General features: G+C 40.7%; 1 protein-coding gene across 8 annotated transcripts in view; it reads right to left on the bottom strand.

The window, feature by feature from the left end:
* Positions 1-17,745, bottom strand: part of diaph2 (diaphanous-related formin 2) — a 346,005-nt gene extending 328,260 nt beyond the window's left edge. For 5 of the 8 annotated variants that reach the window (XM_077021909.1, XM_077021914.1, XM_077021915.1 and 2 more), the window contains exons 1-4: positions 17,625-17,676; positions 16,536-16,885; positions 4,468-4,500; positions 3,371-3,547 (exon numbers count right to left, since the gene is read on the bottom strand). In XM_077021909.1, coding sequence (XP_076878024.1) covers positions 3,371-3,547; positions 4,468-4,500; positions 16,536-16,622 — 297 coding nt within the window. In that variant the 5' untranslated portion in view covers positions 16,623-16,885; positions 17,625-17,676. Of the gene's footprint in view, positions 1-3,370; positions 3,548-4,467; positions 4,501-16,535; positions 16,886-17,243; positions 17,383-17,624 lie in introns of those variants that run through there. The other 3 variants (XM_077021911.1, XM_077021910.1, XM_077021913.1) reach the window with 3 other exon arrangements.
* Between the last annotated feature and the right edge of the window lie 9,142 nt (positions 17,746-26,887).

Below are 26,887 nucleotides of genomic sequence, written 5' to 3'. Positions count from 1 at the left end.
CGGGCAACATCAAAATTGTCTACAGTAATGTAATGTAAGAATGTGTCCTGGTCTGAGGAACATTTCTCTCCCTTTTTGACAGCAGGGCGTGTATGTAACATACCAAGGGAAGAAAAGGCACCAGGATGCATTATGGGAAGAAGACAAGCTAGTGATGGCAGTATGGTGTTCTGGGCAGTGTTCTGCTGGGAAACCTTGGGTCTTGGAATTCATGTGTATGTTATTTTGACATGTACCACCTTCTTAATCATTGTTGAAGACCAATACATATCCCTTAATGAGAACAAGTTTCCCTAACAGCAGTGGTCTCTTTCACTGCAAAAATTGTTCATGAACGCATTGAGAAACATGACAAAAGATTTCAAGGTGTTGACTTGGCCTCCAAATTCTACAGTTTGAGCACACATAAGTTGGATGTGCTGGTCTGATCTATTGAAGTCCTACATCACAACTGACAGGATTCAAAGAACTTGTTGCTGACATCTTGGTGCCTTCAAATCCACATGTCACATCACCTGCAATATGCTGCAAAGCTCAAAATATCCCATTTAATTACTGATGACAAACTGAGAAACAATCAAATCTGCTAAATCTGGGATGGAGGGATGGATGAATGGATGGAAGGAGAGCTAGTCAAAACTACAGTTAGAAAAACCAGACAGAGGTCTTTTATCAGCGATGTAAGCAAAGTGCTCCAAATGAATGATCTCTGTCCGAACCACCCTGTTTCTGTGGAAACCAACAGTTTTACACCTTTACGCCTTGTCAGACATAGTTAATCTTGGAACTGGTAGAACTTTAGAAACATCGGCATCAAAGAACAATACAATACAAAGTACACCCTATTAACAGGAAGAAAGAGACAAGGTCTTAACGTTTTAACATTCTACAGATTGTGAACTTGAGCATGTCAAGAGCTCAGAGATGGTACGAATAAGATAATTTGCATCCTAAGTAACTCTCTCACACCAGCTCTTTCTCTCTGCTTCCTTCCCATCTCACCTTCTCTCCATTAATCTCTCTATTTCCCTCTCATTCTCATTCTGCAGACGTCTGTCTCTCTTCTCTCTCTTATAGGCGTGTTGAAGAGGCACCAGGTTCCTAAAAAACCATAGGACCTCAGCTTTGATCTTGGTCAGATGGGATATTTTGTCTATTTCACTGTATAATTCAAGAGACTTGAACATGGATGTGCCATGTTGAGGTTTAGATGCATTTTAAGTGCTTCAAAAGGGGGCTGTAAGAACACTGGATCTTTGTGTTCGTGCAGAGACAAAATAAGGAAAATACACCTAAAATAATCTCAACAGATACACAAAGTCAAAATATAAAGACAGGTTTATTTCTCCTGCAATCCTGGACACATGAGGCTGAATTAATGCAATTGCACCAAGGCAAATGAATCCAGTAATAATAAACAACACTGCATAGAATATAAAATGAGAAGCTTTTTTGTCTTTTGGTATCTGGATGTGGGAGGTTAGAGATCAAGCAAAATCAAGCAGTCTTGAGATGAAGGTCTGATCCCAGCGATCTCTGAGAAGATCACTGGGAACCCATTCCACGTTTCAAACACCAGCTGCTATGATGACCAATTAGCATTAGTACGTTTCCATGTATGGGAATGTGATTATTAGCTAAGCAAGTCATTTCTCTATTATCTCCATTGTCATTGGTGTCACTGTAGCTGTTTATGTACAGTAGTAACTATTAAAGCAAGAAATCAAGAAAGAAGCAAAGCAGAAATGCAAGTTTGAAAAATAACCTCATTTCCTTAATGATGGGGACCTGGTGTGTGAAGTAATGAGTGGTATTTGCGTAATGGTAAAGGAGTAAAAGCCTGTAATCTCCATGACAGGTGACTGACGAGTGGAAGCTCTTGTGTTGTCTTTAGGCCCAAGCACAGCCCTGCCATTTGTTGAGCAGCAAATTGTAGCATAGGTTTAATGTCCCTCTGCCTTTTAGTCAGAGGTGATACGGGTTACAAGAACTGACTAAATAAGAGAAGAAGAAAATATGTAAAACCAGACATAATTCACCAGCAGCAGAACAGTTAAGGGGTAAACAAACAGATAATATTTTTTGACAGGATGTGTTGTAAATAAATCTATGACATGCGTACCGAGTGCTTTTATCTGGTCGTAAATACTTCTGCAGGATCCTGTGTGCTTCCATTTGGTGAGAATGACTCAGAGTATCTCATGAACGTTCCCTCATGCCGAGCATTGTTGCAACAGTGCAGCCTTGTTTTGCCAAGGGTACTGTCACATAGGCAAGGTTTTTATTCTGGAACATTCTTGAGAGATCGTAAGGTCAAACCCCACTGAGCGGAACGATTCAGCCTCAGTGTCTGCTTATGGCCACTGGCGTTTGTCTGGCCATACACTTTCACACAGAGGCACCTGCTCATGTCTCGATCCTCAATTTACTGCAATATACAACCACCCTGCACATAGTTCTCCAACACCAACACAAACTGCTGTACTTATCTGTTGTGGAGTATCTGCAGCTTGTCCCAGGTGAGCGGTAGGAGAGCTTAGGACATACACTGAATATGCAAAAGTAATCTCACAACTGTGTGATCTCACAATTGCCTATAGGTAGTATAGTAGACTGGTGTACATCTAAAGGCAGAACAAGCTAAAATAATCCTCACACTTTTTTGCAGAGAGGTTTTGTTATTTTCTTTCAGAGAACAAAGCCCAGGTTCAAATGAGGTCAAAGTTCTATTGTGCAGGGAATTGAATTCAAGAAGCACACAGTGAGCATTGATGCACCTGTGTGTGTGTGTGTGTGTGTGTGTGTGTGGGTGTGTGTCTCAGGCAAAAATGGAAGTTTTAAAATACATAGTACAGTATGTATGCAGTACTTTGCAATGTCATTTAAATATAAACACAAGCACAGCCCCTCATCCAGAGCAGCTAGATTTGTCCAATGGCCGTTCCAGAGACAGCTGTCAACCTATCAGATGTAATGACAGAATTATCATGCAGACATATGAACAGAACACAATAACAAAATGTGTGGTTTCTAGCTGGGGTACAAAGGAACATGTCACAGCTCATGTAATACGTCTGTCGAGCGTCAGCGTGGCCTGTTCAGCTCAATCCGCACATTTACACCAGGCATCGGAAATCTAAGGAGTGTTGAGACCTAAGAGAGGGACCTAAGGAGTGATGTTCTCATCACTTACAAAGTCTAATTATGACTGCTCTGCTTCCTGGGCTGAACAACAGTCACAGAAACACATGAAGTATATTTTAGAACATGACTGATGTCCGTTTTGAGAGGCCTCAGTTCCTGCTTTGGTGAAAATAAATGCCCGTTCAGATCGCAGCAACTTGGGGGATGGGGGGGGCTGAAAACTCACCATCATCTTCTCAAAGAGGTCAACAATCTCTTTTTCGGAGAGCTTCCAGTTGCTGTCGTCAAAGAGGGGCTGTGGCACGGGCAGCTCGGCCTGGGTGGAGCTGGGGTCGGTCGGGTGCTGAATAATGGGCTTCTCCTTCTTCATGCCTTGCTTTCGGAAACTTGTGATTCTGTCGCGCTGCAGGGGCAAAGAGGCAAATTAAACAAATGTCACGGCTGCGCCTTATTGATTGTTCTTTCCCCCGCTGTAATTCCACCATAAGCACAGCATAGCTATAACTACACAAATAATACTGGGGGGGAGAAAATGAAACTTTTAGGCAAGCTTTAAACAATGGGGGAAAGCAAACACAGTGAGAACACAGTAGAGGAAACACATCTGGAAATGGGTCAGTGATTCAAACCACAATGCGTAGCACTTACCTGCACCCTTACCATCTCAAAGGTCAAACAGGTTTGGCATGTATTATGCTTTCCGTCATAAACAGTGGTGTGACAGCTTGTCTATTACGATCCATTTGGAATAACAATAAGCAAACACATGAACCGTATCAATGACATCATGGTGAGAGCTCAGCGCGGCGAGTATTACGAGCAGCTCTAAAGTAATAAGAGTAGGAGTTAAGATGAGTCTGCCAGCCTTTCTGTCCCAGTTACAAGGTCAAAGGAACTATATGCGCCATGCACCAGTCGCTGTTAGTTTGTCATTGGTGTAACAGGGCTGTTGGGGGGGGGGGGGGGGGGGTCATGCCGGTATGATGAGATGGGAACAAAGGAGAAACACACTAATCAGAGCAGACTGTAAAAATGAAACTGCTTGAGGAGAGACCAAAGGCGAACACGGAATGACAAGGACGGCCGGGTCAGTGTGAACGCCCTGAACCGCTCCACGATAACCGACCCAACACTGAAGCACTGACCGCACACTGACCCACTGACCACACACTGACCCACTGACCGAGGGCTGACGTGCTTTGGGCTTTGATCTCTCCACTGTCTGTTTCAGTTTCACAAAGAACTACGCAGAGATGGAAAAAAAGGCGTGGCGAAATCAACAAACGCACACAAAACAAAAACCAAAACAAAAAACCACCTTACCATGTCGTCAGCCAATGTTTTTATGTGTATATTCTGTTGAAGGGAAGGGACAACACAGAAATGAGGGCCAGTGTGACCACTATTGTGTGTATGTGCCCATAAGGGAGTGAGCCCTTGTTGTTTGAGGCACATACACACACGCGCACATTCATAGACCAGCATGCAGAACACGACACATACATGAGACTATGAGCATATATTAGAAAGGAGACTTTTCTGTGCACATGAACGTCTGAGCCACGCAGAGGGTGTTGGTTTCCGCAAGTATCTGTTGGTGATCAGGGCACAAATGCACCCATGTCACCACTGATGAAGTAAATGAACCCAGCAATTCAAGGCCTCCCAAATCCATTCACAAGTAATTGTTTTGTGTACTGCGTCCATGGCCTGCTAAAACAGCTACTCCTTATGAAGCACTTTTGTTTACAAAAAGAAACCAAAAAAAGAGACATCCTGGAAGGTGAGCCCCACTTTACCAAAGTCACATGTGGGGGAAGCACTCTCTGCTCCACACACACACACACACACACACACACACACACACACACACACACACACACACACACACACACACACACACACACACACACACGTGCGGCTGCTCTCTGCGGCTCTGAGGGAGCTCGCGCGGGCTGCAGGAAGGGACGGCTGTTTGCAAGGCAGCGCACACAGGAGGAGGAGGAGCCGGGGCTCCATATGGTGCCCAGTGTGAAGAGTGGGCTAACGAGCACGCCCGCGCCCAGGAAGCGCCATAAAGAGGGGCCTCCCGCGGGCCCCCGCCCTCCCCGCACGCCTCATCTGGAGCTCACGCCTCCCCGGGCCTCCTCCCGTTCAGCCATTACCACGCCGGCCCGAGGCTGCAGACAGCACGCTGTCTGATGGAGCACGCACCGGAAGCCCACTGCATCTACAGCAACAGTTCAGATGGGAGGACTGGGTCCATTAGGAATAAATCAGTTCCAGTCTGAGCCGGGAACAACCGACTACCCATACAGAACGCTGTTAGCCTTTGCTTTCGACTAGAGAAGAGTTTTAAAAGAACGTCAGTCACAACTCCTGGTCCTGACTTCCAGCATAATTGAGACACGCAGAACTTTACACAACATTGTAAACACTCTTATGGCATGGTTAAAGAAGGTAATTAAACAAACCAATTGACCAACAACAATTTAATAAGGTTGTATAATTATGTTCGGCTAGCCAGCAATATCAAACAGATTATTATCATACCAAAAAGACAACACAGCAATTTGTCACATAATAATTTAAGAGGAAACAGCCCTTAGGGCTACTGGAATTATTAAAATCTTTATTAAAATCAACTTTTTCATTATAAGGAATGCACTAAATGTCACAATTGCATTATTAAACTAGCCCTTAGCATATTAATAAGGGAAAAGAACATGAAATTGTGCTGTCACATAGGTCAAGGGTCCTTCACTCACAGTGGGGCTGTGCTTTCAGTACTGCAGAACCACAAACTAGCTGGTAGCGGTTTCATCCGCCGTGGTTGTTGGAATATGGGGTGATAAAGGGTGCATGTCAAGACCGTTTTTAGAAGACTAAAAATTGTGTGAAATATTTTTAAATACTTTATATATACTTTTTAAAGACTAAAGACGTGTGTCTACTGCAGGTGTCTAACAATTTTATTCAGTCTAAAAATACTGAAAGAAAACAGAATATTTTATGATAGTAAGAGGTCATTATTACAATGTGACAGTGACATTTGGTGAGCTTCTTGTCTCTACGATGTTCAGCTAGAACACACCGCCATCAACACCACCAGCTGCATTAAGCAAGAAATCAGTTTATAGCTTAAATCCAGAAAAAGAAATAAACGGCTACCACTGTAGCTACATTAGTGAAGCAGAACCATTCGGTTCTGTATTATGACCCAATTAAATGTTGGCCCACTAGGTGGCATAGAACAGACAATTTCCACAGAGTACTTCTGGGTTCATAAATATGCCTAACACAACTTTAAAAACTGAAAATAGGAACATTGTAGTTCACCAAAAGACCACCATCTGCTCAGGACATTGTCTGTTGTCTCATACTGAAAAGTGCCAGAAATGGCAACATAAGTCTTTCGGGGGGGAGGGGGGGGGTAGTTTGGAAAGACAAGTTGTTTTAATTAGTCTCAATTATAATCAAACAAAAGACCACTTGGCGCGCTGCCATGTCTCCCATGCTACGCGCTACCGTGTGCTGCTCACAAATCCTGGCGAGTTCCTGTCATTTCATCACGCACAGTTGGACCCTGTAAAACGCTCTCCTTTATTTGAAGTTTTGTTTAATCGACTCATCTAAGAATTACAATGCTGTTCCGTCACAACAGCTGAACGTTTTGTGATGGGATGTCAACCCGAACACAAGGAGCACAAGCAGTTGGGAATGTTCCTCACAACTCGCTAAGCGCTCAAGCTGCCAGTGCAGTACTACAGGATGGTGGTAAAGGTACTTTGCTTGCTGTAGTGTACCCTTGGATTCACTCCAAACCTGCGCCACCTGCCACTGATAAGCCAACTTCTTAGCAATAGAAGCAATAAATCTAAGAAGAGGACTTGAAGACACGAAGACCCTTGAGCTGACCGAGTGCCCCTGGACTAAAATGCTGCAAATCCTCATTCTCAAAATAACAGAGGTGAATCTAAATGAATTTAAATGAATCTAAAATCTAATCTAATGAATCTAAAAAGAATTCTAACCAATGATGCTACACAATAAAGTTCAAGTCTTTCAGTAAATATCTGTAGTGGTCCATATATGAAACATGAGAGCCCAGCTCACATCCTCTGGCCTCCCAAACTGTCGCCCCCTAGTGGTTGAATATAGAGGCACGAATACGGCGGCCCTCAACGAGCTTCAATTGTTCGTACAGGACCAAACAAACCCTTTGGGATTTGACATTTGAGAGTGACGGTTGCTTATCTAATTTGCCTTGCTGTGCAGAAAAGGCCAACACCCCTGCCACCCCTTCTTTCACAACTCCCGAATGGCGGAAACGTCATGATTTCCTCAACAAGGCAGGCTGTCCGCCTCGATACACGCAGCTCTGCAGTAAAAAAAGAATACAGTAAATAATTGGCTTTATTTTACAGTGTGCAAAACACCCGTCAGACAGCCTTGTGGAAAGATAACAAGACTGAAGTCTGGCCTTTCACAGACCTTGAGCCTTCATATCTTTACCATGCTAAAATGGTGCAGCCTTTTACGAATCACTGTGCTGGTCATATTATAATGTCACACTACAGTCTTCATCCTTTCAGTTTTATTTTACTGCTTTTCCAATCCTTATTATTCCCAAACAGGAATGTTCTCCAGTGGAAAAGTATGTGCAGGAAAATGGTTAAACATTACTAGACTTTATCTCAATACTCTGACATAAAGGCTGTATTTTTTCCAATACACATCTGTCTAGTTTACATTACTGGGAGTTTGAAGGCTAAATGTCCCTGTAGTTTCCTGTGCTTGGAGGAGAGCAGTGAAAAGAGCACTTCACCAATCAGCCATCTGCCCCCTGTGTCAAACACAGCTGAGCCCTCAACCTAAAAAGTTTGTTTTTCATCTAATTTACCTTTATCTTATAAACAGGCAGGCAAAACATTGACTTACCAATGCCAAATATGAAACAGGTCAAAGCAAAGGCTTCATTAACATTAAAAGGGAAAGAATTTTGGGGTTGTTGGTTATTTCAGGAAAGCTGAGGAAGTTGTTAAGTTCTCAGCTCTTGTGTCAGGAAAATGCAATGTGTCACAGAAGGTAGTCAAAGCTACGACAGGGTCACAGAGAAGTTGCTTTTTAGTAGCAAATTCTGTACAACTCTCTGGAGGCTTGTTAAAAAAAAAAAAACAATCAAGGCACACGTCTTGACTTTTGAGTAGAAATGACAAACACTGTTTACAAACTCTTGATTAGAGAGATCAGCATCCGAAATGCTTTACACGCCTTCTGAACTAAAAGCTCATATGATGCGATCACCCCTCCAGCAATACAGAGTGAGTTTCTGGCTGTGGACCAAACATTTCCATTTGAAAGGGTGATATCAGAGTGGACAGTCCCTGAGTCTTCTCCCCTCTCAGCCCAGCAAACGGCACCCAGACCAACTTCCCTTCTCTGCTTCCTGTGAACTCAGAACCATTCACACATGCCACATTTCCTGCCGTTTCTACACAAGTCCATAAAAGACACCAGTCCGCTCTCCTTGTGTCTGCTTGAGCAGTGGCCCATCAAGGCCTTCATGAGTCACACTGTAGAACGTTTCATTTACCACCTACACTATGAACATCGCAATAGGTCATGTAGCATTATTTAGTTCTTGAAGCCTTGCAACTACATTTCTTCTGATTCTGATTTTACTTCTTGGTTGCTTAAATAATTATGGGAATATTGTAATTTGGCTGAAAGTGTAAACATTTTCAACTTGGCTGTTCTGATATTTTTGTTTAAACAGAAAAAAATATGCACCATCCATAACAAGAGAAACAATGTTGGCTATATTTGTAACTTGCCCTGTGAAAGCTTTCTAGCCAAAAACTTTCGTCTCCCAACAGAGCTGCGACACATTTGGTTTCAAGCAGTACAACAGCTGTCTTTGTTTAAATGTTCTCATGAGAAATCGCTTAAATTAGAAATTTCTGAAATTGTGCCTTAGGACTAGTCAAAGGACAGTTTTTGTTTTATGGTTCAGCAATGCTGTTATAAACTCTCAATGTGGTATCTCATAAGAGTATTTCTTCTTTGGTTAAAATAAACAAAAAAATAAAAAATATATCACCAGATGAAGCTATATGGGCAACATGGTTTGGCAGGAGTTTACAGGACTAAGGTTTATAGGACTAATCTTTAAATACCCGTGCAACCATTTCATTTGGATCAGGAATGTGCTGAGACATGCTCTCCTTCACACACCCATTCTGTCTCTTCACACCTATGTTAACAACCGGCAGACTAGATAACAGAGCTTTCAGTTTTCCTACACACCTACAGCTTCATCTGAAAACAGCCTGTTTTTGAGCACAATGAGGAGTTATCTGTTCATTTTAATTACAGAGAAATTAAGAGTCTTTAAAAAAAAGCATCACTCACAGTTCCGCTACACTAATCCACAATTTGGTACATCACTTTACATGAAACCCAAAAGGCTTATTTTCAGTTTTGAGAAAAATATTAATTTGTGTAGGAAACAGGAAATTTGTTAGTGGGCCCTGTTCTACACTGGATTATCTTAAAACGGTCTGCCACAAAGTGTTCAGAGATACTCTGCCCTTCCTAAATTTCAGTCACATGACTACGCAGTTATCTAAATGCAATAGAGAAACCAGTCAAGCAAACTCAAACTATTTCCTTATATTCGTTATAGACAAACAACATTCCACTTAACTGGACAAAATTGCTACAGAATTATGTTGATTCAGATAGTCATCAAAACTATTTGTAACTCTACAGGCTACATTACCCAGTGCACAAACTGGGTTTGAAGACATGAAGACCAAACTTTGCTCGGTGTCTCTTTCTCATCTACACCCCACTGTCGAACTCTGCAGTCTCGCACAGAGATAACAATGATCACATCACAATAGTCACTTCAGCCTGTTCCACCACAAAGAACCAAGTGTTATTCAGGTGTGAGTTCATGCATGTATCACAGCTGATTTCTGTTCGATGGCGGGAGTGATGCTAATGTGTGGTTACGTTCGATTGGTCGGTGGTGAGCACCCTCTTATTTGGCGTGAAGGGGCACAGGTTTGATGCTAATATGGGGTTATGTTTGATTGGTTGGTGGTGAGCACCCTCTGGTTTTCAGTCAAGATGATGCTAAGGGAATTCAGAACCTGGGGAGGGGGGTAGTTAGAGTTAGAGTGGAGCTAAGTGTAGATAGGGGGTGAATCTCAGTGTCACGTTGTGCCGGGTACCCGGCCTCTCCCACATGGCCGCTCGTCCTGTGCCAAAGATGTTGCCTGGGCCTGCCGCTGTTGCTAAGTGCCTCTGTTGAGTTGTTGCATTACTAAATGCTTTGAGCTGTTGTTTTCGAGTTCGCTCCAATCGAGTAGTTGCGAAGAATAAAGACCCGCCCAACTTTCACTCGAACTTTCACTCGACACTCAATCCTTCTGTGCTGCCAGCACTCAGCCTGCTAGACAGCATTATATAACACAACTGCCCAAACACTACCCAACCAGAGTGCACCACTGTTTAGGAACCATTTAGAAATATAATGTGTTATAATAAACACAATATGTTATTATTAATGTTATTATTATAACTTATGCTCTTCCTAGAAAATCTGTATTTATTCTTTGCAGTTATTTGGAGTCTGATATCTTAACCTCAGTGCTTTAAGGTTTACATTAAAACTTGTACTAATGCCCACTTCACTCCTTGGTTGTAAGCACAGATAAGTACAGTGAACAACTCCTACAGGCATAACTCCATCTCCGTTTGATTTGATGAGAAAAACCTTCTTGAACCTGATATACAACAGTAAATCTACTGTGGAATATGACCCGTGAAGACCTTATTAAAAGAATGCGCCTGTCAAATGCATCATGAAGCAGGTAGTGAAAGTAGTTAAGGTAGGAGTGTCTGATTCATTGGATGGTAAGTATAACCCTTTTAAACTAAGCAACCATTTTAACAGATAGGTGATCACTGTGGTGAACAGTAGCAAAAATAAATATTTGGCACATTGGCACATTTTGGGCCTCAAGAAAGTTTTTCCGAAATAACTGAGTTACTAGTAAATGTGCCATATTTGTCAATTGTGATTTTTCACCGCAATCGCAATTTGTCCTCCGCTTTTACCCATCTGTGCAGTTAGAACACACACAAACACACACTAGTGATTACTAGGGGGCTGTGGTGCACACGTGTTCAGAGTAGTGGGCAGCCCTAGCCCAGCGCCCGGGGAGCAGTTAGCCTCAGTCATTGCCTCAGGCCTGGGAATCGAACCCACGACCCTCCGGTCACAAAACCAGTTCCCTACCACCGGACCATGACTGCCCCTATTAAAAAGTTTAAAAGAAAATAACATAGGTGGTTAGACTGAGTGTGACCAACATTTTGTCAGTGCATACAGGCTGTATAGGTGGTTATTGAGCCCTTCATGAGCAGCGCTGAAGAAGCATGTATACATGAGTGTGTACGAAGTCACACGGGTCTCGTTGTCTGGGCAGCTGATGAGACTAATCACTCCACACTAGTTTCTAACAAAACGTGCCTCGTGTTTGTAATGGGTGCATTTTCATATGCCTTATTATAGCATTAAAACTGAAAAATAGAATCTCAAGAGGTTTAACCACATTAAATATACAGATATAGAAGTTCGCTGCACTTACGCCAGCAGCAGAACGAGAGAGGGACGTCATAACATGGACGCAGGAGGGCCCAGACACCAAGAAGTTAGTTGTCCATCCCGCTCCCGCACACCCAGATTAACGTATGAAGGGCTTGGTAATTCACTGATGTGATGAATCAGACATGTTAAACCAGTGGAAGCACTACACCCTGTCGTGCTGTTGGCTCTCAGGCCTAGAGCCTGACAGACCTCGGATTAAATAGGAGGTGTTGCCTTAAATCACTTTCAACTGGAAAGTCCCAAGACTCAATAAAGCACATCTCAGCTTCATGCTGTGGCGTAAAGGTAGTAATTAACTTATTTATTTGTCATATAGTGAAGAGCCACTTTCCCTTTCCTGCTGAAAGAGGATATACTATAGCACAAATGTTGGGTGGAGTATTACTTTAGAAACTATTTAACATTTAATGATGAACATAATGCATTAGGCTTAAAACCTAAAAAGCTTAAAACCTTATTGATTCTATTTTATAGAATCATTGTGTTGACAGTGTGGGTTTTCTCTGGGAACTCTGATTTCCTCCCACAGTCCAAAGACATACATGTTAGGTTGATTGGTCACTCTAAATTGCCCGTAGGTTTGAGTGTGTGTGTGTGTGTGTGTATGTGTTGGGCCATGTGGTGGACTGGTGACCTGCTCATGGTTTCCCCTGGTCCTCACCTGATGATGCTGGGATTGACTCCACCCCCTCGTGACCCCAACTAATGGGATTAAGCGGTAAAGATAATGGATGGATGGATAGATGGATCTGTTTGCAAAAAGGCAACCTGAAGTCAGATTCCAAACATATGGAAGGCAATAGAACCACGATGGGGGTTTAGCTTTAAAAGTGTAACTACATTCCAGGCCTTTGCGAACCAACAACTTCTTTAACACCAGAGGTGACTTTCTGTTTCTTGCCTAATTTCATATTTCTCCTCTTTAACTCAACTGGTTTATACGAATCCAAAGTATAACAAATAAAAGCAAACGCAGGTATGCAACAAAATGACTTGCGTCTCGCCAGCATGTGAACTATTACAGATGGCATCATAATGGAGGTTTGCGAGCACGCAGCCTCTTGAACTTCACATTATGCAGTAACTGGAAGACTGCATCAGCATTTCTGAGCAAAATTATATTATACTGAGCCATAGATAAGCTCTTTTTATACTCTCTGAGAATTATAGATTGATACTACAGACCCATGATTAGTTTCCCAAAAGCATCATTAGCTAAAGGCATCATTAAATCAGTCATTAATTTGTGAGCGTTTCCCGAAACCCCTCGTAACTACTGCAGTAAGTAACCTCATCGCTACTGACCATGCTGCATGACAGCCTTGTTCATCCAAAAATGCTCCTTAGATCCTTGTGCTGTTTGTCACCTTGCTACAAGTTATCAGTCACCAAGGACTGCCTGTAAAAGCTAATGTGGCAAATGTAGGAGTTATTTTGAAATTGCTCATGTTAAATCAGCTTAATGTTTAATAAAAAATAATAAAAAAAAACCAAAAGCCGGATATTCGGAATCCGGACTGTCTTTATCTGAAAGCATTTGGGTTTTTTTTGTTATTTACCTATACACATGTTCCAGTGGGCTTTGCCCTCAGCACTCAATTAGCCGACAGCAAAAATGCACCTAAAAATGTATCTGACCACTTGCTGTCTGTGTGTCTGAACACAAATCAGGTTTACATTTAATGATAAAAAAATAAGCAAAACCAGTGTTCATTTAATGATTATAGAGTAACATTTCACACTTCCTTTGCTCAGTGGGCAAAATGATTGGCCCCAATATTAAAAGCTCTACATTCTGTGCAACTTCAAAAGAGTTCAAAGTACCCGAATACCTGACTGTCCTGCAGTCGTTCGCATGGCTATCTGCAGGCCTGTTCTTTTCCAGAATGCAAGACAGACCATTTACTGCAGACATTGCTTTCAACAGAATGAGCTGCAAACACTTAATCTAAGTGCAAGAATCAGCCCAGTTTTGCCTTTTCTCTATTTAACTACAAAAAAAGAGAAAACATTTACTTTTTTGAACTTACTCCAAAAGAAATCCAACAATCGAATAATTGTGATAAATTTGGGGGTTTGGGTTTTGTTTTTTTTTTGGTTAGTTTGTTTCTTATCTATTTTTTAAAAATGCTTCCAAATTGTACTATCGACTTCTTCAGTCAGTCTGTAAAAATTGCACATGGACTGTCAATCGTGACTATTGACTTCTCTGCTACACATAGAGTAGCTGACCAGTGTGTCTAGCTCTGGTTGCCTCCAAGTTCTTTGGGATTTATGTGAACTTGTTTTAATTAAATGAATGCTAAGTTTTAGCATGCCATCTTAGCAACTGATAAAGACTGAGTCTTACCAGTGATCCATGCCTTACGAAAAGTGAGCACATTTTTCAGTAGTGCCCTTTCTAATGACAAATCATCGAATTTACAGCTTACAAATCATCGAAATTACAGCTTACAGTTTCTCTCCTTAAATGGTGGGGTGTGGTACGTTAGTTTAATCCTTTATTTATTTTGTGCGATATGTCTTGTGAATTCACTTACTCTAATTGTCCATGTGGTTTAAATGAGGCACGGCCCTTGGGCATTATTTCTCAACCATGCCAAAAAAGGGCAAACTGAAGCCAACTGCCTGAGCAGAGCTGGATGAATGGGGACTTCCTCCCTCCAGAAAGTTGTTTTGCAACAACAGCCAAAGTAGATCTGTGGAGTTAGGCAACATGGAATATGCCTGTCCCTGAAACAGGACACACAGCAGTGAGCTCACTACTGAGAGGGTGAGAAAAAACGCCTGCATGACATCAGCCCTCAGTCAGGCAGTACGAGAGAGAGCCAGGCTGAGCTCAACTGGGAAAGGGTTATATAAGGAGTGATACAACTTAAAGTAAACCACACCATGTCTAGTAACAGTTCATTTGTTATCGCAATGGTATGTGAAGATATTGGGGCTTTCTGCATTTGGGAAAAATAGATACAGAGGCTCACGCTTGTCGCTCAGCATAAAAACTCAAGACTCACAGGCTGTGCTGAGGGTGACTGCACTGCTGGCCTCAGTGTGTTTTCTCAGCTGCTTATAGGCTAAACTCCTAGCTACAAGTAGCCCACCTAAACCTCAGAACCATTCAACAACCCAATGATATCTAACCTAATTTATAAAACAGTTGGGTCTAACTAGCTCTCGCAAAGAACCCTCAGCACATAAAACCCTTTGAGAAGTGGTGCACAGCAGCACTTTAGTTCAAGAAAAAGGACCTTTGGGCAAAGAACGATAGCCCAAAGCACAATACTCTCTCACTGCCCCCCTGGTAAATTTTCATCACAACATTTTAAGGGTCCTAATGTCAAGAACTCCTGCCTCAGCAGACATTAGTAGAGAAGGCCTTAATTAAAAAGGCAAAGTCAGTAAATAGAGGTAATTTGCAAATCGAGATAGTTAGAGGGGGGAAAAGTGTAGCTAGAATGGCCTAATTTTACTGTAAGTATCCTGAAGCCCATTAAAGCTGGTTACATTCCAAACAAAACACACAGCGTACAGACTAATGAGAAAATCAAAAATATATTGAAATGCTAAACCATGGGGAGTTGAAGGTGTCCTGAGGAGTTGAGTGTGGTAATTAATACATATGTGAGAAGGCAACTTTAAATCAGCTCTGCCCCACATAACTTCTAATAATTACAATTATACCACATATGTAGGGCCAATATCTAAACACACTGATCACAGGTCAGCCAAAGTGTCATTGGAGGCCCGTGACTACTCACGGAAAAGGCCCATCCACATTATGTGAGGTGAAGTCTTCATGCAACAACAGAGAAGTGTTATGTCCAACACAAAGCAATTAAAGCTGACAATGAGAAAACCACTCTCCTCTTACTGATGAGATTTGCTCCAAAAACAGAACTTATCAAGAAAAAAAAAAAGTTTTGCAGCTTCAAACATTACTACGAACGGATGCAAGAGACTAAATGATTCTAGTAACAATCATTCGTCAAATTCATCATTTATGCAGTTTCTGTAGTACTACTGATACGTTCTTAGCCTTTACCTATCTCACTGGCAATCAATGTCACTCTCATGCAGGCAAGACGAAAATACTTCAGCACAGCAAATACTGCACGCAGGATATCAAGTTGCTCAAATCTGCATGTGGAGCATTAACGTACTTAAAAGATACTGAACATTATGCTGCAAAAGCACCTAAAAGAATCATGAGATTAGGAAGTTCAAACTTTGTCATTGCTATCTCACTGCCACATCAACTGAAATGAACTGAAACCACTGTTGTGTTTTGAAACCACACATCTGTTACACTGAATATGAATCCTAATCTTACACAATTTGTGCAGACAACAAAAAAAAAATAAATCATGTGAACTCCACATGCATCGGGGCAGGTTGAGGGTCACTGCTCCTGAAGCCATTACAACAGAGTAAGTAGACCACTTCACTAATCCGCAGTGACGACATCACTGAGGAAAAAGTACGTAAATAAATGAAAACAACTGACCAATAATTCCTTATACGGTTATCAATAGCTGACTAACTAATACTACATTGGTAGCACAGGAAAAGCAACACTAATACCGAAGTAAGAAGTGTGTGTAAATATGAGCCTAACTTTCATAATGTAACTGTGAAACTGAAACGTGGGGGGGGGGGGGGGGGGGGGGGACATGGGGCTCCTCCTAAATGATGAAAGATGTTTACGTACCAGCTTCTTGTTTTTACTCTCATCCTCATTTGATTTCTTTTTGGAAGGTTTATTGGGATCCTCTCCCCCACTGGCCTGTGGATCCATTTCTGATAAAGTTTCTTTTACAATGTTGATATATGCCTTTAAAAAAATTATCTAATCTTTTTGATCACAAAAAAAAAATATCAAGGTTCTTCCAAATCCATCCCACACGTGTGGCAATATGCAGGATTATTCCAGCTAACGGTGAATGGTTATTAAAGTATCCAGACGCTTATAACGTGACCCAAGTAAAGTTGTCAGAAAGGTGTGGTGTGTCTCCAGATACACGGGTCCTGTTTAGCTCTTCGTCTTCACTGTTGTAAGGTCTGTTGAAAAATAAGGGGGTTAAATATTTGTCAACAAAGTGTTCAAAAGTGACAGCTACGAGCTACGTATTTCGAAATATCATAAATCACACGATCATGATCTGAAAATCACTGTCGCAGCAAACGAACAGGAAAGCAAAGCAGTCCAGTTCAACGTGTCTCCGGCTCACGTCAGCCTGCTGTTTAACTTACAGCACATTATATAGATAAATATGTACACACACAAACATAAATATATAAAAATATGTACACTCACACATACACACAACGCACATAAACCGGATTAAATGGTTATGTGCTTAACAGGTCGCTCGTTAGAAGAAACATTGTGGCCACAGCTCGAACAGCTGGTACTTACACAAAACAAACTTGTTGGTATACAAAATAAATGGTGAATTTAACAACATGGACCATAATAACTATATAGTTATAGCCGGAAAACAACACGTGCAATGTTGTCCAAGACTCCGTGAAGATATAACTAAGCTGTACGGATTCATCACGGAAACTGACGGTATTTTGAAATCCAAAAGCACATTTATTGGGAGAGAAATCACCGTTGCTATCCAAGCGGTTACTTTGAACACAGGAAACTGTTATCCCACCACCATGTTCTTGTTAACAAGAGCACAAAGCAATAACAATTTCTAAACGTTTAGACAGTTTTAACCTGCTAACGTGGGCATGTCTAAAATGCAATAAAAGACAAAATATTCATAATATGTTAAACAAAACTCACAAAATCTCATCCATGGCTTACCATCACAACCAAGCGTTAATGCCAGGCCCACTATCGGTCCGCCCGTCGACGTTTCCAATTTGTCCCACGGTTTGCAGCGCGACTGGAAACAACAGTAGCGATTGGACAGCCGGGACGTCAATCTGATCACAGGGATATTTAGAATTAACGGGGCGGAGGCAATTTTATGACGATAAGGTACATTTGTATCTCCATGGTAAGGTCATACCGACATGCCGATTATACCTTACCTCTGTTGCATAAAAGATTAGTGTTGGTAAAAAAAAAAAAGAGAGAAAAGGAAACGAGTTTCCAAATAATCAACCCATCGAGCGTTTGGTAAATATGATAATGTATCGCATATATAACGGCGAAGCAGTAGGCCTATGTGTTTTTTAAACAAAAGATCAGAATGCAAAAACAATATGATAAAAATAGCTTTCAGTTTTGTATAAAAACAGGTCAGTCAACAATCACATTTTAAAAAGAATGTATAGCCGCAATAGACTCATTTGAAGGAAAGAAATTGTGGGCTAAGTGAAGTAGACGGTTAGGAATTGACTATTCAAATTGTGTTTTAAGTGCTATTAAAGATGGTTAACACAGTTATACACAAGAGTAATGCAGTATGTTTTCAGATATTTTAAAGTTCAATTAGGTGTAATAACAGTGTAACAATAAGATAATTAAGAGCACAATAAATGCGCAGTCATGATACACACACACACACATTTCTTCTATATGTTCACCATTGCTGAGCCACTGAGGTGCTGGGGTGGGATGATGGAGGGATACACTCATGTTTACGTAATCTCAGCACAGGAAAGCACTGGAACATGCGTCTGACCTAGTGGTGTAATGGTATAATCAATATTAATCAGGATAATGGTGCACCAGGCAGTTAGATGGAGGGGCACGCCCACTGACACACACACACACACACACACACACATTATTTAACTTGAACACCTGTGCCTTGTTTGTTCTTTTCCTTATTTAAAGCTCACAGGTACTGCACAGGGCTGCATGTTGCTCACCTACAGCGCTTTAGAAGACATTAGCCCGAAGAAGCCTGCTATTCCTCTCCACCGCACCACCAGTTTCACCACCAACATGTGTATATTCGTGTCTTTTTTGGCTTTGTTGTCATCTCAACACTATGCTTTTTGCTTTTAACTTCACAGAGAATAAAGACTCTCCTTACTCATACTCACACCTCACACCGTCCCTGCCGCCGTCACACGCAGCAAACCAAAACCCAAAACGAAGGCCCAGAGAGCACACATTTGAAAATTAAACCACTCCATCACATCTTACAAAAACACAAAAACATAGGAATGCGTGGGAATGCTGTACACTGAGCAATCACCTCAGTTTTCTGGATATTCACTTTCAATTCTAAGGCCTGCACATCTGCACAAAGATTGCCTGAGGTGTGGCCATAGTCATCGGTGTATTGAAGTTCATGAATAGAGGTTATGGTGAATTTCACAGTGGCTTGTATACAGTGCATCAGAACGAGGCTACATTCCATTAGGAACTGTAGCTGGACACTATAATTTGGTTGGCATTTATGGGTCAGGATTGAAATGCATGGCATCATCGAATTGTTGCATGACTTTAAAGAACTTTGATGACTCTTCCACGATGATTTACAGAGCATGGCAATCAATGTTACTAAATGCTTTAGCTAGATCTATTTTAGCAGTGATATTTTTTTTGTTTACCTCTCTGGTCACTAGAATCTGGCGAGGCAGGCTCTAAAGGTTTTGCTTTCTTTCTTGACAGAACTGGTTATTACACAACAGTTGATACAGTTGAACAGTGAAGATATCAAGAGGAAGAAGCCAACTGTGGAAGCTTCTTGCTAGACAGCTGAGGTGAAGTGTTGAGGGGTCACCAAGGTGTTTTCCACTGAGGTCATATATTGGGTAGAAAGAAGGTCTGGTTAGGGCAGCAACCAACCTACAACAGGGTGAGGTAAAGTCAAGGAATACTTTAGCATTTGAAGACCAGCTTAGCAAGTCAGGACTAGCAATTTACCCTTTTATTATGTTTTTGTATGATATAAAGGGACTGGAACATGAACCAAAAATGGAATCTAATTAACCAGTGATCAGTCAGATTTTAGTTCTGTGCATGGCCTGAGTAATGCTAACATCAGATCTACCCTATTAACACATGATACTATAATCCAGACCTACCTTATTGACACATAATATTGTAATCCATCAGATCTACTCTAATGAATGACACTATAATCCAGTGTCTAACCCTAGGATGCACCCAGGTTTTAGATCTGTTTTTCATTTGGAGTAAAAATCAAACATAACAAACATTTGGAATGAAAAAACTAATATGTACAGTTTGTACTGGTTGAGACATTGATGTCGGTGTTGTTCCATCTCACCAACACACTGACAATAAATCTCATGGCACAATGTGAGACTTGGGCTACTGGCCTCCGGTCCATGTGTAGCTCTCCCTCCGTCACCGTAATCTCAGTGTCCTGGGACCTGCACACTAGACGTGATCACCTGCACTACAAATGGAGTAGAACGAGGGCTCTGCTGAACGGGGACGGAAAAATAACCCAGGACGTCCAGCGAAAAGTGAAGACGCAAGGGGCTTCCAGGTCTCAGCTACCAACCATGCTTCATGTTGCCTATGCAGCCGTGTCTTCTGACTTCTGCAGCCAACAGCCACACTGCGTGGACGCCTGCACCCGCCACGCCGAGACAGAACAAACGACTGTGTGTGGAGTCGCCTAGTTGTTCCTCTCACCTGCTCCCTCCGTGCCCATTAACCCTCCGCCGTTGAGCACCAGAGCTCCGTGGATCTACCACAGTAGCCCTGGCTTATTTCGCAGCTATCCTCAGGCACAGTTTCCTTAGACCCACTATCTGTCACCTGTGGATGTCACTGGCACCAGTCAGCCCAATGTGCTCCAAAGTTATCCATGTATTTCCACTGTCTCCTTTATTACTGCAGCTGAATAATGTAACACCTACATCTCTACAACTAAGACTTTGAAACATTTATAGAAATACATATACAGTACTCAATTCCTCACACACACACACACACACACACACACACACACACACACACACACACACACACACACACACACACACACACACACACACTCACACAGAATGCCAATAATGGCTGTGTTCCCACCCTGTTATTGCCTTATTGGACCAGCTGCTCCTCTTATTAAAGGGTAATGTTGACACACATCACCTTTTAAAAAACGATCAGACAGTACTTGCCAAAGTAAGATAATACTGCACAGACTGCAGTTCTTCTGTTTGTCCTAGAGGTAGAACTAAATGAAGGGGAATGTGGCCTATTACAACTTGCACTTTGATACAAACCGCAGCAAAAATAAAAGTACTTGAACATTTTTTGACAATGACACTTTTTCTGCAAGCTAGAAATAGGCAAAGTGACACCGCACGCACGCACACACACACACACACACACACACACACACACACACAGCACACAAAAAAGGATTCTGTAAAATTGTAAGCACACGAACATGATCTGAGGACTCATGTATCCAACATCAAACAGTCTTCTCAGAGAAATGCCAGCGAAGTAAGCTTTCAGGTGTACTTGCTTTGGTTAGGAGATTGTGGCATGGGCTCTCTTGCTTGAAAATTCTATGCACCAATTTTCTGTTTTGGTGTAAGCCAAGAAAGTTTGGTCTAAAATAGCACACTAACACAGCACAAAAAAATGCCCTGTACTGAATCATCTTGTTGTCTTCATTTGTATTGTGCAAACACTGGGGATGTTTCTGCATTCAAATTTATAGCTACCCATATTATTGCATTCAGATTATTTAGATAAATGTCAAGAGCTATTCAGGATACTGTACTGCATTTTAAAAATAATCAGTAGGCTAAATTATTTAATTGTTCTCTGGCTTATATAATCATAGCAAAGATTTGCTAAAAAGCCTCTAAGCCTTTATGAACTGTATCTATAGCAATTATTTATTTTTTAATTCAGTTTTTAGTTTTATTGCTAAATGCAATGGTAGCTTGTGCTATTCTTCACATTTGAGTTTAACTTTTTCTAGTATTTCATATTGTTATACATTGTGGTGACATAGAGATTCAAACATTTGTCTGGCCTTCTGTGAGCTGTTACCATTTCACCTGTCATGAGGAGGCATGATTTGACGCATAATGTGCTGATAATCTGAAGTTGCACACTTTCACAACTGTTCAGATTTCATGTTGGCTTGTGCAGATTTTACCTCTGGTGCTGTTGAGTCATTCAAATTCATGGGCTCCTCTATTATTTTGTACCTCATTAGCTACGCACAACAGAGGATGCTCTTTCTCTGTCAAATTAAAGGGCTTATTGCACCACCACATTACCCAGCTTCTACAGAGCCATCCCTGGATATATTCTCATCAATTACAGGCTGGTTCTCCCACTCTCTCCTGAAGAATCTGCTGCAGCTGGTGGTCTGAAACGGTGAGCCCATACCTGGATGCATGTTCACCCCCTTCAGTGAACTGTTCACTGCCAGAGCAAGGATTTGTGCTCAGAAAATTGAAACTGATCCTGGCCACCCGGATAACCACCTGTTCTCAAAGCTACCATCAGGCAGATGGTATCGAACTACGTGAACAAGACAGCATCCACCACAAAAGCTTTCTTTTCCTGTGCCATGAACCTTATCAAGCAAGACAGATGATTCTAACTTTTACCTTATCCTTCACACCCTATTTACTGCTCTTTAATTGAAAGTTCTTTAATAATGGGCTCCACAATTGGTGTGCACTATTTTATTAGTATGCAATTTATTGCACATTACTATCACATATTACTTAGAAACATCATCAGTGTGTGATATTATTGTCCCAGTATTGTCCTAGTATGATATGGTTGCTCTATGCTTAATTTGCACCGTGTATTTTCCTCTACACCTTTACATTTCAACCTTAAAAGTTTATGCTCTATGTACCATGAACATGTGTTTTATGCACATCTTAAGGTCTCTCGTCTACTGTTTCAAGGTTTCTAATTTTTCTGGTTAGTGTTGATGTCTTGTGAAATGTGAAAATATGTGAATATAATAACCTCCACATGAGCTCCATATTGCAGTCCCCACCTGCCGTGTTCCTTCCTTTCAGTTTGTAAGCTACATCCTAGTTGGATAAGGGTGGATGCCTCCCTCCTATATAACAAATACAATCACTGCACCTTGGAGGACAGCACTCTTGTGGGTGCCCAGACACGGATAGCCCAATTTGAACTGGAGATTCAGTAACAAAACCCCAATCTGCACTTGTGACTGAGCTTCCTGAGCTATCACTAACACACTCATCTCTGTCATGTCAGCACGTATGTCAGCACCCAGGCAAACACACTCCACCAATCACAACTCTCAATCATCTCCTCAGTCCCAGTCTCTCACTTACCACTGCATTCACCTATAACCCATTTCACATTCCTCTGTTAATTCCCACAAGATCCCACTGTCCGATGCTTCATGTTAGCCTACGCCAAAAATAAAACTTGGTTGTTGTCTTTTCTTCCCAGAATACATTTGCTTTGTTAAGAAGCTATCTTGCCTTACTGAGAAGCTACTTTGATTTGTTGAGAAGCTGCATGCTTTTATTTTGATAAAACATTTCCTGAGTCCTGAACTCTCACCTCACACCTCTGTCATCCTGTCACAGCCAATAACAGTGGCCAGATGCTCTGACTTTGTCCAGTGACACCTGTTCCTCAGTTCCTCTTCACTGGACTCAGCAGAACATATACACTCCTCACCTACCCACTGTAGTTTATGGTGTCTTGCTAGTGGGTTTAGTATCTGCACATTACTTAGTGTTGCAACTTCCTGTATTGATTCTCTTTGTACGTCTTTTGTTTGTGCTTTTTGCTTGTCAAATAGTTTGCCTTTTCTGCGTTATTCTGATTTTAACCTACCACTTGTCTGCCTACTCTTGTGGTCCGTAATAAGCATGAAAAACATGACATATAATTTCATGTCATGTGTTTATCCTGTGCAGATTGCCTAACACTGGGTGTAGCTACTGCCTGGACATTCAGTTGTTCATTAATAACGATCTAACTTCTTAAGCATTCCTCTAGTTTTACTTCTAGAAGTTCTATTGTGCGTTTGAAGTGATGTTGAGTGTTCTTTGTGGTATATCTGTTCTCAGGTTCATCCTACATCAGTGGTGAGTGTGAAAATCTCAGCTCTGCCACAACATCCAGTGGCACTTCCTCTTTGCTCAGTAAGATTTAAAGAACTACTTTGGGATGGTTAGGAGGTACAAAACTGTTTATTATGTGAAAGATGTTCTGTGTCAAAGGCTCGCTACAAAGTAAACCTGACATGCCAGTGAAGATGTACATCAAGCAGAACATAATTAGTTTGTTGTTAATACAGTGAACTTAAATAATCATATAACCATGTGCCCTTGTCATCTACACAAACTGTTGATTTAATAAGAGCAAATATATCCGAAAATACAGACTACAAAAAAACCAATTCATCTTTCATCTCAGTTAGCTTCTACAAAATAACATGTTTATTTCCCAACAACATTTCACATATTTATACCAGGTTATTAAATAAATTACACGGAGCACTGCACTAAGGCCATCATTTTATCATGAGTCACTGTGACCGATGACAGCACCCCCACCACATGAAGAAAACATCACACGTCCTTTGAATACTCAGTGTTTTTCCACTGTCACTGTACACAGAAGCTGCTTTCATCACAAGTTTATTTTACTTTGCATGCGATGCCTGTAACCTCTTCGTACCGTAGGATGTCTAAGAGTGCAGTCACTGAACCATGAATGCCTATGAATTCATTGTATAGTAAAGCATAGTATAATATAATATAATATAATATAATATAATATAATATAATATAATATAATATAATATAATATTAGTATAGTATGTGAACCATGTTTTTCATGTGTAAAACAGTTTAGAGAGACAATCTTCATTTGAAAACAGCAAGTCTATAATGCCAGGTGTAGTAATATACCCTTACTTGTTATGTAGGACATGGTGACCAACGCAGCCAGACAAAACAAAAATGGCCATCAAAGGCGTGTGTGAGGTTGCTTCTCAGAGACCTTTAGGATTCAGACAGAAGTACTTGATTTGAGACTGATGTCCAGAAGGAGATCATTCATCTACAAAATCTGCATTGAATGCTGCCTTCGTCTGCTGGTGTTCAGCACTGCTCAGTCACTGATCTGCTTCTGTGCTGCTCTGCGTACTCTGTTACACCCGTTTACACTCGGAGATAAAAAGGAATTTAGTGCTGCATTATTCAGTGCCTCCCTACTGTTATACAAGACTCAAAGACTATACATTTTCAAGTGCAGGTTTTTTTTTCTCCCACATCTCTAAAGTTTACGAGCATCACTTTCAAACAGTGTGAAAGAAAGCAAGTTCATTTTACACTGTAAAGGTATCATTACAAATAATTTGTCATGCGTTATTTGGAGTGGAGGATAGATCACATCTGCAGGAAAAAAAAACAATATACTGAGTAATAATATGTGAATTGCCTTAAAGAAATTAATTTTTTATTTTAATTTTAATTTTCATGTGTTCATTAAACTGCCAATAACCGAATGCTTTTCATATTGCCATGTAAAGTGTTGTCACATAAATAAATAAAAATGTACAAACATTATATAACCTTTATTTATATAGCACTTTAATTTTGCGTCCAACATTGAAAAAGATTAAAACTATTAAACAATAAAACCATACAACTATTAAAAAGATTAAACTATTAAAACCATTAAACTTTAAAACTATTAAAAATATTACCATAATAAAGTACATGAATGAAATAACATAGCTACACATTAACATCACCACATCTCATATCAAAATGAAATGAAATAAAATATACAATAACCCATATATAGGCCAGTATGTATTTATTCTGGGTTTAAAATCATGTCTAGCATGCATTCCTAATAGTTCAGAAGAAATGCATCTTACAAGAAAAACAAGGTGATGGAAAACTTTTTTTTTCTGGTATCTTAGATGATAATGTGATCACAGTGTGATGATAGTGTGATCGTACTGTGTTAGATCTCAGTGTGGTAGAAATACAGTGATAATTTCAGAGCTCGGGGGGACGCAGATATGGAAAGGTGAAAGGAAACGCTTAACAACTGCCAGCCAAAACTGGGAACATATGAACTATTATATAAGGGTCCCTCATTGCTAATAATTCCTAGATGTAAACAGTACTGTGCATTATGCAAAGACCCTACTGCACCAATGGGACTGAAACGGAGGAAATTAACCCTGAATGTTTATCATGTTTATGTATAGAAAGCAGTAGATTTTTGGAGGCTATTGACATTTGTGAATTCTGGTGTTGGAGAAATGTATGTACTTACTTTATTTTTATATAGCGCTTTTATGAAACCCAAAGATGCTTACAATACATAAGGAAACAGAAACATATAATACAAAACATACAAAACAATACAAAGAAAATTATGCAGATGTATAGCTATGACCCAATCAGAGGATGTACAGCTACAATGATACAATGGAGAATCATTAATGACATGATCATTAATGTTAGTTTGCATATCATATTAAATAAGAACCTAATGTTTCTTATTGTTTTCTGTAATGCGTCTTAAAAATAGGCTGCTCATGTTACTACATGGATGTGTTAATGTGTTCTGTCTTAACCAATTTGTTCAATTAATTGTTGAGAAGCATTCAGTCGTTCTCATGCGTCAGAAATCGTCTGAGTTTCCTGCACCAGCCTGTTCTGCTTGAGAAAATGCTGAGAATGTTTGAACATTTGCTTAAAGACACTTGTATGATTTACCTTGATGGAAACCTGGCACATGGGGTTACCATGGTAGCCAAATACTTGAGGATTCTCTCCAAGGACGCTCCTATAGAGCTACACGCACACGTGACCCTGCTGAGAGACTCTGAAAGGAGCTGATACTGGCTGCTTTCTTCTGTTCTGGTCTGAGCAAGTTAAATATGCAGAGAACATATAAACGACATTATATAACTGTGGCAAAAAAAAACTATGTTTTAATTATCAGTAAGATGAGATTCATAATACAACTGCCAAATATCAGAATGTGTTCTTGTTCACTAATCCCAAAAGCCACACCAAATTACCAACACCCACAAAAGTCAATTTATATGCAGATGTCACAGGTGTCACCAAATCCATGATTACTTGTTTGTACATTAATATTTG

Source organism: Brachyhypopomus gauderio, chromosome 11 (genome assembly GCF_052324685.1).
Source record: "Brachyhypopomus gauderio isolate BG-103 chromosome 11, BGAUD_0.2, whole genome shotgun sequence".
Classification (NCBI taxonomy): domain Eukaryota; kingdom Metazoa; phylum Chordata; class Actinopteri; order Gymnotiformes; family Hypopomidae; genus Brachyhypopomus; species Brachyhypopomus gauderio.
Note: the sequence above shows the minus strand (reverse complement) of the source record. Positions and strands in the feature narration are given on the sequence as shown.